At 50.4% G+C, this 13,869-nt stretch overlaps 1 protein-coding gene across 2 annotated transcripts in view; it reads left to right on the forward strand.

Annotated features, from left to right (window-relative positions):
- Positions 1 to 13,869, forward strand: part of CNTN4 (contactin 4) — a 387,684-nt gene that overhangs the window by 336,180 nt on the left and 37,635 nt on the right. For both annotated transcript variants that reach the window (XM_005881887.2, XM_005881885.2), the window contains exon 12: positions 89 to 239. In XM_005881887.2, coding sequence (XP_005881949.1) covers positions 89 to 239 — 151 coding nt within the window. The remainder of the gene's footprint in view (positions 1 to 88; positions 240 to 13,869) is intronic.

A 13,869-nucleotide genomic window follows, 5' to 3' on the forward strand; every position in this document is an offset into this window, starting at 1 on the left:
TTTCTCTCTCTCTCTCCCTCTCCCTTCCTCTCTGAAATCAATAAAACTGTATTTTAAAAAAAGAATTGTTTGCTATCTTCTCTTCCAGCTGCAGGCCCAGATTTTTCAAGAACCCTCTTAAAAAGGGTAACGCTTGTCAAAGTGGGCGGCGACGTCGTCATTGAGTGCAAGCCCAAAGCATCTCCAAAACCCATCTACACCTGGAAGAAAGGACGGGTCGTGCTGAGAGAAAGTGAGAGGTACTGTCTTGACATGTTTTAATACTTGATTGGCCTGTAGTCACGTTTTGGTCCCTTCTTAGTGGTTCTAGAAGGGGCCATTCACTGTCTGGTGTTCATAGACTAAGTGATAATCAGGGAACTGAAGCTTGGGAAGAGGGTGGTCTTTATCATCTTTGATGTCAACAGTGTACGCCCTGGCCAATGTGCTCAATGGTTAGAGTGTCGGCCCGAACACCGAGGGGTCACAGGTCCCATTCCCGATCAAGGGCACGCACTTGGGTTGCAGGTTCCATCCCAACCCCAAGTTGGGGTAGGTGTGGCAAGGCAACCAATGGATGGGTCTCTCTCACATTGATGTCTCTCTCACTCTCCCCCCCCTCCCCTTCCTTTCTCCCTTCCTTTCTCTCTAAAAGTCAATGGAAAAAATATCCTCGGGTGAGGATCAAAAAAAAAAAAAAAAAAAGTCTGCGAAGCCCTCCTGCACGGAGAGACAGCATGCAATGTCCAGAGATGAGCAGCCCAGATTCTCTCTCCGAATTTTAGCCTAAATGTTCTTTTGGTAGAATTCCCCACCTTTCTCCATCCTTCTTCCTTTTGCATGAACAAATCAATGCAGTTCTTCTTTGCTACGACACCCCCTCAAATATTTGGCCGCCGCTGTTATGTCTCCTGTTAGCCTCTCCTTTTTTGAAGGTAATATCTCTAATCCCGAAACACATTCTATAGATGACGTGGTTTTGATTATTTTAATCACATCTTTTTGAAACAACAGGGTTTTAACTGATTTCTAAACTCTTCACCTGTGTGATTCTTATACTTGAACTACATTTAGAATGCATGTCGTTTATACATCACAAATATATATATATTGTTTGAGGTTTTAGGTCAGATGTCAGTTACTCATATCAGCAAATGGCAGGCATCTCTAAGACGTTTCCTTAGCTGTTATTCCTATAAAATGTACCTCCCCTTTCTGAAATCTACTCAGTCTGTTGGAAATGGTGATTATGCAAGGGTTACCCATAAGATAACACTTACCAGCTGCATCCATAATGGTTTTAATTGATGCTAAAGGTCAGGGACTCAAGGATGCAATGGGGAAGCCTGTAAAACGTTGAGTGCATCTACCCTTTGCACCCGGGCACCTTTGGATTTGCATATGCAAATTAGATCATTGCACTGGCGATGTTATCCTTATTAACGATTTTGCAAACATACCTGATACGGTGTATTCACACACATTTTAAGTTCATAATATACATCCCTTTCTGGCTTCTGTTATGTCAAGAAAACAGTATAGAATGGATCACTAAAGATTGGCATGGCGTTCACGTTTGGAGCCCAAACAGCCCGTGTTGCTTGACTCTGTTGGTTGGAGCATCGTCCTGTACAGCAAAAGGCTGTGGTGTGGGTTCGATTCCTGGTGAGGGACACATTCGAGAGGCAACCGATTGATGTTTCTCTCTCTCCGTTTCCTCTCTCTCTAAAAATCAACAAAAACATATCCTCAGGTGAGGAATGAAAACATAAAACTTGGAGCCCACACAAACTGGAGAGCAGTTTCTTATTTGGCCGCCTAACCATTCGTTCCCTTCCTATTTCACGTCTGTGTTTCCTGAAAGGTCGTGTCAGATCACTTTTACTAGTTATGTATTTACTCTGATGCCTCGTAAAACATACTCCATAATTGAAATATAACGAATAGGTAGTGCTTAGAATAAGACTATATCTTAAAAGTCTTAATTAATCAATGATATAAAGAAAAAGCATGGTCCAGTGGGCATGGCTCAGTGGTTGAGCATCCACCTATGAACCAGGAGGGCACATGCCAGGGTTGTGGGCTCCGTCCCCTGTAAGGGGTGTGCAGGAGGCAGCTGATCAATGAAAGCATGTCCCATGTTTTCACTCGTGTTTCATTGGTCCAAACAAGTCACATGATTTTGCCCAAGTTCAACCCAGCAGGGAAATACAATCTCACCATTTGCCTAGAAGAAAAGACAGGAGCTAACATTTTGAACAGTAGCCATGACTGCTGCCTCCGCTTAACTTAACCATTGCTACGAGTCCATTCAATGGCCTTTGGGAAAATGGTGTATCAATATGGAGAAATCTATTTGATAAGTGGATTTCATTGATTATTCCTACCACGTGACGTCCCTCTCTCTGCTGTCTCCCCTGATTGGCATTTTTTCTACTCTGATTTGATTAATAGGGTTCAGATATTGCCTCGTTGTTTCTCTGGCACTAAAGATACATGTCAACTCAGGAAAGCGCCTGTCACTGCTCAAGTCTTGCTGTTTACCACCTGACACTGCAGTTCCCCAGCAGGACCCAGAGCACCAGCATTGATGCCCATTCTCCCCACTGTGGGGTGCCGTGTTCCCAGGGCGCTGCCCCTGCCCGCCCCCCCCCCCACACACACACACACACATCCTGGCTGTGTCAGAGTATGTGGAGCGGACACATGGATGCTGGTCCTGTGAATGACTCCAGGGCTGGTAGATGTCACAGAGAGGCGCATATGGGGTTCTCTTCCTCCCACTGTTTAAGAGAAGCTAGAAATCTGGACTTTCATTTGAACTACTTTAATTTTTAAATGTCAGCAACTAAGTTTTGTGTGTTACTGTTTGCACACTATGGACCACACACCCCTGGACCGAGGACGCGCCTGGTTTTAACGTCTGAGAAAGACAAACTCAATCGCACGTCTTGTGATTCCTGGGAAGGGTGAGAGACGGGAGAGATTTTACCGTTATTTGCTCATTGGCAGAAGAAATTCTGCTGTTTTTCTCATTTTTACTCTGATACAGGAGACCCCTAATTAAGTGGGTGAGTGAGCAAAAGCAGTCCTCCATAGCATCCGTGCTTGAAAAAGCTTAGAATCCCTGTTTCAGGAAAAAATTGAAATTGTTAGACCAACACAAAAGGCAACATTCTTTGACGGCGTGGTGTTAGTTATAGCTTCTAGTTTACTGACTTGTTAGCCCACATTGTTTTTGAAATGTTAAGAATTTTAAAACTCAAGAGGCAAGTCTTTAACATTTGACTTAAAAAAAGTATTACTCTCTTAAGTACAAAATACTGGTATAAACAGAGTTTTGGTGAAACAGAACCTCTGACCCCTAAAGTCTATATTTTGAAAGACTTGGACAAATGCTACTCTTAAGTGATACTTAATTTCAATTTTCACTAACCAACTGCTCACCAATGAGTTTACAAGAAATTAAGATACAACATTGCCATAGTTAATAAGGTTTTATCTTATTTAAGCATAGGTGATATTGTATTTATCTTGGTGTATGTACATTCAGAAATACTGGTTTAATGTTCACACGGGAACTATTTTTAAAATATATTTTTTATGTTGGGTTTTTCAAGCCTTTAGAAATTGAAATCATATTCACACTGGCCTTATCTATTTAAGCCAAAGATCTAAATCAAGGGTGGGGAACGTCCGGCCCACTGGCCATATAAGGCCCGAGAAGTCACATGGCCTGGCCCTGCCAAGGCATTGGGGGGTGGAGTGGGGAGGGAATGAAATGTTTGACCAATACAGCAGGCTGATTTCTAAGTGGGTAATTTTGTGTGGCCCTGGGCAGATGAAAGGTCCCCCACCGGCTCTAAAAGAACCTCAATGCAAAAATCCTCAACAAAATATTAGCAAATTGAATCCAAAAAAGTGTGGAGAGAATTCTACACTACGACCAAGTGGGGGTCGCCCCAGGAGCAGGGAGGTCCGGGGAGGAGCAAGCACCCGGTGCTCCCCAGCCAAACAGCTGAGGAAGGCGCTGGGTCGGGAACCTCGACCTGAGCACTCCAGGCCGTGGGGACAGTGTCCAGGCCCGGTGAGGTATCCACGGCATCTCCCAGGCGGAAGTCCACGCCCAGGCTCGCCCGATCCCCGCAGTACAATCAGATCACGTCTAACGTGTGAGAACATGCGACCCGGATAGGAGTAACGTTCGGTGTCTCATCCACAGGCACTGGAGTCTGATTCCGCAGTGAAATCCGTGGCTGTAATTTGCCTGGCGTCCCAGAGGCCTTCAGAGGGGGTGACATCCGTGTAGTACAAGGAGGGAAATCCCAGCGCAGGGCAGCCCGAGCCTGCGGGGCATTCCAGGCTGACAGCCGGGCTGGGGGCCGCTGTCTGCCAGGCGGAGCCCCGAGGCCGGCAGGAGAGTGATAGCTTCGGGCGCTGGGCTTCTCGCCTGGAGCTCCTGTCCTGTCTGTGCTCCTGGATCCCCTCACGCCCCGCAGTCTCTTGTTAGGAATTGTGCCCTGGGAGCAATGACGTTATTGCAATAATTAGAAGCCGTTCGTCTCCATAATAATGGGAAGCCTGCCTCAGAGGCCACACAGCCTGCAGGCAGCCGGCATCCTGCTCAGCTGGAACTGGCCCTGCATCCGGGGAGCGCTGTCCATTTCATGTGCGCGTGCTCGCGGGGACACAGAGGTAGCCGCCCTGCGCTCCACATCCAGCCCCGGAGCCCCCCCCTCCACCCCAACCTCCGTCCGTCTGTCCCAGACCCCTGGATCAGAGGGATGGCTCCAAGGCCCCCGCAGGGCAGGTGCAGCAGGGCTCAGGGAGGTCTGTGTCCAAATGTCTGTAAGGACGGCAGACCCAGGCCTCACTGCAGCCACAGCTCGTCCTGCCTCTGCGTGGAGGGCTATGCTCGGGGCTAACGCTCAGCCAGACCCGGGCAGGGGCGACACACCTGTTCGCTCCTGAGGTCTCGGCAGGGGCTCTGCCTGGGGCCTGCAGGGAAGGGCGCTGAGGGTTTATACTCGGGTTTGAGTAAGTCCTCCACCTAAAGGCAGCTTCTCCCCGCAGATTCTGCGAAACCAGCAAAACAAGATAGCGACCCGTGTGTACGCAGGGGGTTCATTTTAATGTGATGGTTATAAAAATTATATATTTTATTGATTTTTTACAGAGAGGAAGGGAGAGGGACAGAGAGTTAGAAACATCGATGAGAGAGAAACATCGATCAGCTGCCTCCTGCACACTCCCCACTGGGGATGTGCCCGCAACTAAGGTACATGCCCTTGACTGGAATCGAACCCAGGACCTTTCAGTCCGCAGGCTGACGCTCTATCCACTGAGCCAAACCGGTCAGGGCAGTTATAAAAATTATAAACCGTCTCATGCAGTCGGAGAAGGAGAGGGAAGATGGAAATCACAAGGCCTCCTTGCTGGGGTTTTATAAACTCCCGCTGTTGCGGCAGTATTTGCGCACATGGATAAAGGCGATCCAGTCCACACGGACGCATGTGGCAGCGCGAGGGACGCGCAGGGAAGGGAGGCTCAGGGTCCAGCAGCATCCTCGGCGTGGCTCAGCAGTTGAGCGTCGACCCAGAAACCAAGAGGTCACTGGTTTGGTTCCCCAGTCATGGCACAGGCTGGGTTGCGGGCTCTACTCCCAGTAGGGGATGTGCAGGAGGCAGCTGGCCTCATGGATGTTTCTCTCTCCCTCTCCCTTCCCCCCTCTCTAAAAAGGGAAAAACATTTTTTAAAGAAGTAAACTGGAAATAAGCACTTTTGATGATCAGAAGCTCTGCAGGCTGTGAGATAGGCCGCTGGTGCAGGGAGGACTTTGTGCGAACAGAGGGAGATGGGGTGCCCTGGGCCGGAGCGCCCGCTGTGGCCAGGATCTTACTAGGAGGGAGGGCATTGGGGGCACTGGGAGCCAAGGAAATCCACCGGTAAAGAAGGAGGTAAAGGTGTGGGGAGGGGAGGGGGTTCTTAAGGAGACAGGGGGTACTGGACCCAGGATCAGATACTGGGGGGAGGATGGTCCTTCCGGCTGCGGGAGGAGGCAAGGGTGGGAAAGGCACGGAGAAGTGAGCCTGGAAGTGGGGGTCCAGGAGTTTCGTGGGCTACGGCCTTGACCACGATCTCCTCAAGTGGCCCTGGGTGAGGGTGGGATGAGGAAGGACGCCTGGACGGCCCCCTGCAGCCGGCCATGCGATCGGAGGCGGGTGGGACTCGGCGGGCGCCTTTGGTGTCCTCCGTCCCCGCCACACACGCCTCTCCAGCGATCGATTTGCTCTGAAGCGTTTTATTCAGGAGAGACGGTGTGTCCGAAGGGTTCGTGAAGTTGTTACCGAAGCAATGAGGCTGACGGCTCTTAACACCAAGAAAAATGCTTTCGGGTGAATTCAATATGTTCTGACTCAGAAGAAACAACGAGCTTTAAAACGACGGTGACCCTTCTCGTTTTCTCAAGGACGCGGCTCCCGGGGCGCCCTGCTGTGTCCTCATCGCCCGCCTCGCCCGCCTCGTCCCTTTCCCCTGATCCTCATTTAGTGCATCTTCCTCCTCCCCCTTCGCCGCCTCTGCCCTCTCCTGCCTCCACTCTGCCCCGGGCAGCCCCCGCTTCTCCCACGGCTTAAACACTGTCCACGCTGACAGCTCCCGGGGTGCGTCTGCAGCCCCCGATCCTGCCTGAGCAGTGGTGCTCCCCACACCCACACAGACCGCGCCTGGCCACCAGCCTCCCCCCGAAACCTCTGCTTCCTCATCTCCCTCTGGTCACTCTAGCTAGAAACCCAGAAATCATCCCCCACTTCTCTTTCCACTCCAGGCGGGGAGTGTATTACACGGAGGGTCCCGAGGCCCCAAGGCCCCGTCTCCTTGGAGGATGTGTATCTTTCATGGAGAGATTGTGGCCCCTGGTGTGAGCATGTTAGGGCCTTGGGGATAGCTCCCCTGTAGAGCAAGCATGTCAAACTCAAAGGCTAACACAGGCCAAGTACACGAGACATGCGGCCCACGGGCCACGAGTTTGACATACTTGATGTAGAGGATTGACTGCAGAGCAAGAGTATTAGGGCTGGACAAAGCTTTATTTTTTTAAAATATGTTTTTATTGATTTCAGAGAGGGAGGGAGAAACATCCATGATGAGAGAGAATCACTGACCAGCTGCCTCCTGCACTCCCCACTGGGGACCGAGCCCACAACCTGGCCTTGTGCCCTGACTGGGAATCGAACTATGACCTCCTGGTTCATAGGTTGATGCTCAACCACAGAGCCAGAGCGGCTGGGCGAAAACATATGTATGAAAAAAGAAAAGAAAAAGGAGTGTGTCTCTATAGCATCATGAATGCGCCTCTTTTCAAGTGTACGGGCAGTGGACAGCGTGTCGTGAGAACTTGCTCTCACCCCTGACCCGTCGTCTTCCCCGCGGGGCCCCGGTGGCAGTGGCCCCCAGCTCTGCTCTGGCCCTGGTGGCACCTGGACAGTTTGGGGGACAGTTTGGGGGACAGGCAGGTTAGCAATCCCTCGGGCTCGCGGGGGGAGGCTGCCGAGACCCCATTTGCTGACAACCCGCTCGGGGTCCTTTGCCTTTTCCCGCGGAGGCTTCAATAGTAGAATCTCGGTGCTCGGTCTCCCCAGAGCCCCTGCTAATACCCGCTGCTTTCCTCTCTCTCGGTCTCTGTCCCTCCATCATGCAGACGCGGTGGCAGCTTGTCAATCATTCCTCTTTCCAGACGATTTTAACATCTGAACGCCAGAGCCTCTTCCATTATAAACACCTGGCTTCATTCCCCACCCCCACCCCGCCACCCCCCAGCCACCATGAGGTTTTCTCGCCGTTTCTCCTGCATGCTTCTCAGCCTGTCTTTGCTCCTGAAGCCAAACATTCCACCTGCCTTTGACACCAGGAAACGGTCCTGTCCGAACATCATCGTTTATGTGAAACTCCAGTGCCCTTAAAGCCGCCTCTTGGTAGCGAATGCCCACCTGGTGTGCTGCGTATTCCATGTAATTGCAGGGGGAAAGCAACACAAGACCTCCTGCTCGGGAAGTGGGTGTCTGGACTGGTCTGTGCCCGGCGCAGCGGGTGAAGGAGTGTCCAATTAAGCCGGGCCCACTAGGACTGCGCAGTAGTGACATCTGTCGTCTTAATTAAACTCGTCCCTACAGAAGGTGCTCGGTGCGGCTGTGTGAGAGGCTCCTGACCTAGAAACTCCGGGTGGCTATTCCCTCCCTGAGCTGGGGCTGGGGCTGGGGCTGGCAGCCGCGTTCCTGTTGGACCCATTGCATCGGTCATGTGACACCCTCTGACACCTGCAAACCTACCCGCGGTGAAGCCCCCAGAGCCTGGCGGGGGGGAGGGGGGACGCCTGAACCTCGTGAAAGCGGACAGAACACAGGCAGGGCCTGGGCAGGGCTCCTGCTGCTCATTGTGGCCTCCGTGGTATCGGGACTTGGAGGGAAGCGGGCCAGGTAACAGGGAGCAGAGACGGGGAAGCGAGTCTCTTGACTCCCCATCAGGCACCAGGCCCCCCGAGCCCCTTTCCCTGCCCGTGATCCCGGATTTGTGTCTTGAAATCCAAAAGCTCTGGGACAAAAGGCTTTCCTTTTCCTTCTAATGAATTCATTTGCCTGTTTAGGATAGTTTTGTAGCAAAACTCCATCACTTCCAGGTCCCATGCGATCTCAGACTCAGCGTGTCCAGCTCTGCTCCCACTTCCCACCCTCCCCTCCACGTGTCCGCGCTGTGCCCCCATGTCTTTGACGGGCAGCCCTAACCAGAAGTCTCCCCCACCCCGAAGCCACTGGTGTTACAGTCAGTGACCTTCAGTGAAGGTCACATTGACCAGGACGCGTTCCTCGGCCTCCCATTGTGACTCTCATCCAAGACCCTGGTTTTCCTCCGGCCCCAGCCCCTCCTCCTCAGTTGTGTGGCTTGGATCCCCGTCTCTGCAGCCTCCCAGCTGAGCCAGGGCCAGTGTTTGGCTTCTTGTCTGTCTGTCCCCTCTTCGGAGGTGTCTTACCTGCACCTCATCCGTAGTCCAACTGTATGTTTCCAGCCAGGTTCCTCTCCAAACTCTAGAACAGAATATTCAACATCTACCTGGGTCTTTGAGCTCCGTCCTGGGCACAAAGTGTTTCAACCTCAATACAGAACCTGTCCTTCCTCTCGGTGACAAGAGAGGGACGCAGGCGAGCTCTGTAGGCTATTGAGGGAACTCGCTGATTAATGGGGTCATCAGTCCATCAGCTCACTCGTTCACATGCTATTCTGCAGCAACCTCATTGTCAAGTGCTATGCCTACACCCTATATAACAATTTTAGAGCCAGTTTTCTAAGAATAAATAAGCCCAGCCCTAGCAGGTTTGGCTCAGTGGATAGAGCATCAGCCTGCCAACTGAAGGGTTTGATTCTGGTCAAGGGCACATACCTCAGTTGCAGGCTGGTCAGGACACAGGCAGGAGGCAACCAATCAATGTGTCTCTCCCACATTGATGTTTCTCTCTCTGTGTCTCCCTTCCTCCCTTCCACTTTCTCTAAAAAATTAATGGGGAAATATCCTCGGGTGAGGATGAACAAAACAAAACAAAAAAAAGTCTAAATACGCAATCCTGTTTCAGTGTGATGGGACCCATCCTCAGGGCCACACGAGGGTTTGCGAATTCTTCAGGCTGGTTGTGACTTGGCTAGAAGCTGTGTCACATTTATCCCTCTGCATGGATCTTGTACACAGCATTGAGGAATGCTCCCTGGGTTTTCAGATTTGGTATCCACAATCTTCTCATTATCTATATACTAGAGGCCCAATGCACAAAATTCATGCAAGAGCGGGCCTTCCTTCCCCTGGTTGCCGGCACCGGCTTCCCTTGCAAGCTTTGTCCCGAAGGTCATCCAGTCTAATTAGCATATTATGCTCTTATTATTATAGATATAAAAGCCTAATATGCAAGTCGTCCCCACGGGAGTTCAACTAGGAGACCAATCACTCGCTATAACGTGCGCTGACCACCAGGGGCGGCACGGAATGATGGAAGGCCCCGGCCAGCAGCCAGGGAAGGGAGGCCCTGGCCGGCAACCGGAAGGTCCCAATCAGCCCTGATCACTGGCCAGGCCTAGGGAACATACCTGTGCATGAATTTCGTGCACCAGGCCTCTAGTTTTAATATAAATCATGTCCTCCCCAGTAGATTGGATGCCTAGCCCATCACACAGGTCATGGGAAAAACTGGTCCTTTATCTTCAGACCCATCCTGTTTATTTCTGAGTGACTGATTTATCAAAAAGAAATCTTGGGCTCATCAGAAATACTTTGGGATCTGTACAAATCCTCTGGCTTCTTCCAGAGAGAAATTTCTCCAAAGACACCTCCCACCTATGAATTCTTTTCTCTCACCAGCTTTGAGAGTTTGCTGTCAGTGGAGAGGAAATAAATGGGAAATGTTAAACCAGCTTAAGTAACTTTCTGGTTCTATTTAACTTTGGTACAACTTCCATGAAAATGCTTCAAGTGAGTATATCAAATGCAACAGCCCAGGCTCGGGCACCGTGCCCCAGACCCGGTCACGCACCTCTGCGGCTCTGCCTTCAAAGGCCTTTGAAATGTGTCTCCTGATACCCTCAGAAGAAGATATTTCGAAATGAAATGAAGAGCTTCATTTTCAGCTGAATTTTCTTTGCATCTGTCACCTTTGGAGGTGTAGGCTCTGAATTATAAAAGGTTTCTCTTTTTGAACCTGTGGAGGTTGTTCAAGGCTCCATCCCGAGAGGAAATTGGTTTGAGATAATTCCTTGAAAAACGGGTTGAGGCGTACACCTGTCACTTTGGTTCACAGTAGAACTAGGAGAATGTCATTTGTAATAAGGATCGATGGCCCTTTAAAACACAGAACCTCTCTCTCTTAACCTTAACTACATATAAGTATTTTTTGCTCATCTAGCTCTCTCAAAAACAAGAACAAAAAATACTTGAGGCAGCTTAAAATACAAGATATATACTATCAGATTATTAAAGTAGAACATTTAGACCATGTAGAAGAAGAGGAAAACATCCTATATAATAAAAGGCTAATATGCATATTGACCAAAAGGCAGAATGACCGGTCGCTATGATGCGCACTGACCACCAGGGGGCAGACACTCAATGAAGGAGCTGCCACCTGGCAGTTAGTGCACACCCTTAGGGGAGCTGGCCTAAGCTGCAGTCGGACATCCCCTGAGGGCTCCCGGACTGCAAGAGGGTGCAGGCCGGGCTGAGGGACCCTCTGCCCCTGAGTGCAAAATTTTGTGCACTGGGCCTTTAATACATTAATAATGATTTAACTAAATACATATTAATATTTTGAGCTTCCTAGTATCGCAAGCCAAAAGGGAAATCAGTGAGCCAGTAAAATTCATTACCTGAAAAATAGTCTTGAAAAGAGATGACTTTCTTCTGACATTAAATCATAAATTAACTTCATTCCTTGAATCCAGAAGCAGATTGATTGTATTTTTAACTTACCTAGACCCATGCCCTTTGTCAGTGCTCTCCCACCTTGACCCTGAGCTTGGCCGTGGGACTTGCTTTGGCCAGTGGAATGTTAGCAAAATGTATGCATGTGACTGCTGCAAAAGTGCTTGCACACTGGAGCTTTCCCTGGCTGCTTTTCAAGACCTGTCACCACCATGCAAACAAGGTCCAGGAAGCCTGCTGGATAAGGAAGAGACACATGGCCCAGTCACACCTGGCGCCCCAGCCAACTCTTAGCATGTAAACCAAAGAAATGCTTGTCACTTAAGCAACAGAGCTTGGGGGGGGGGGGGTATTTGTTATGCAGTGATAGCTAGCTGATGCACATCTTCAAACGATACAATGGACAGTGTCTTCCACAGTAGTTTTTCAGCAACTATAGAAATAGCTTCAGTATCGCAAGTGACCACCCTTGAGAGCATGCATGGCTTACACAAACATAAAAATATTTTTATTTGCCTCAGTGCCTACTTTATAAAGTGTTACTGATTTCCCGCTGGAGATGATGTACCCATCCCTGAACCAAACCTCCTCAACAATAGAACATGGCCACCCTCTTGGCCATGCAGAGCAGCTCTGTTTGATGGCTGGGGAGACACAGGCTGTTGCTACCCTTTGCAGTGCTGTCAGCGAGGCCTGGAGAGAATGAAGCGGCCAGACGGTGGTTGAGCCGCGGCATCACGCTTTGAGGGTGGAAACAAAGCCATCTGCACAGAATAACCTTTGAGAAACCTTTTCTAAAGAGAAACTGGCCTAGAAAACATGCTCTAACGTTTTCAGTCTATTTGATACTGGAAATCTTTGTCTCCCTGCCTTTAGTGGCACCTCCTATAAAACCCGGGGCCTATTTCTTCAGAGTCTGTTCCAGCTCGGGGGGCATGTACTGGCAGAAACATGCCAGAGACAATTACCTTTGAAAATGTAAGTTACTACGTACGAGGTGTCATTGGGACCTTGGGAGCTATCAGGTGTCTGGACCTTAAACATCAGTTAGGCATCCTTCTGATTCGTAAATGCCCTCCAAGAAAAGCTAGCCCGTGCAGCTCTCTGGTGCTGGAAATGCCTCCAGTGAAAGAAACTCATGCTGCCCTGGCCGGTGGCTCAGTTGGGTGGAGCATCGTCCCGTACACCAAAAGGTTGTGGGTTCGATCCCCAGTTGGGGCGCATGTGGGAGGCAACTGATCCATATTTCTCTCTCACATTGCTCGCTCTCTCTCTCTCCCTCCCACCCCGTGCTCTTTCTAAAATCAATTAAAAAAAAAAAAAAGAAAGCAAGAAGCTCATGCCTGTCGTGGAGAATTGTACCCCTTAGGGAATTTTTATCAAAATGTTTATCCATAAACAGGGTTTTGTCATTGCATTGGAAGCCAGCTCCCTGGTGTGGTGCAGGAGAAATCCCAGCTTATTTCTCAAACATTTTTCTAAATATTGGAAGGCTGCCCTCTCCTGTCCCCACGGTCCCCGGCCCCCCAAGGCCTTTGTTTCCCAGGGCGAACGTGTCCGCATTCTTCAGTGGCGATGGACAGAAATGCCTGCCGCTAACGGGAGCACACGGGAATGGGTGGGAGGGTGGGACTTGGGGGAAGGAAGCTGAGGGGCCCACGGTGGCTCTCCGGGCGAGGACACGGGGAAGGTGGCCGCTGATTCTTCACAGGACGGTTGGAGCGGACTGCCACATTGTCTCGGGCCATCGATTAGTGAGGAGCAGCCCCTGGGAATAAATCAGTCTTCCAATTATATTTCTTTCCCACTAAATCGGCTTAGTGACTGTATCGATTCTCCCATGCATTGCCCTCTGAGAACCGGGAGACTCGCGTTGCAAGTCCAAGTCCGCTCCTATGTGGCTCAGCGCGTCTCTGACTTTGAGGAGCATACAAATATCGAGGAGTGTTTTTCAGATAAAAATTCTGGCTCAGAACATCTGAACTGGGGCCCGGGATTCTGCATTTCCTAGCAGCCCCCGGGCATCCCAGCACCGCTGGCCCAGGGGCCAGACTTGGAGAAAGGACCCAGAGATCCCGGGCTCATCACAGCAACACCAGCCTGGGGCACACCTGGCACGCTTAGTGCTCAAAGCACCTGCGTCAGTTAAGCTGTTTAAGTCCCTAAAGTGACTCAGTGCTTCATGTATTTTTTAAGTATATTTGTATTGATTCCAGAGAGGAAGGGAGAGGGAGAGAGAGAGAGAGAAACATCAATGATGAGAGAGACTCATGGATCGGCGGCCTCCTGCATGCCCCCTACTGGGGATCGAGCCGGCAACCCAGGCGTGTGCCCTGACAGGGAATCAAACCGTGACCTCCTGGTTCATAGGTTGACACTCAACCCCTGAGCCACGGCCAGCCGGGCCCAATGCTTCATTTACTGATGAGGAAACC

The sequence above is a fragment of the Myotis brandtii genome, unplaced genomic scaffold, assembly GCF_000412655.1.
Source record: "Myotis brandtii unplaced genomic scaffold, ASM41265v1 scaffold693, whole genome shotgun sequence".
NCBI classification, from domain to species: domain Eukaryota; kingdom Metazoa; phylum Chordata; class Mammalia; order Chiroptera; family Vespertilionidae; genus Myotis; species Myotis brandtii.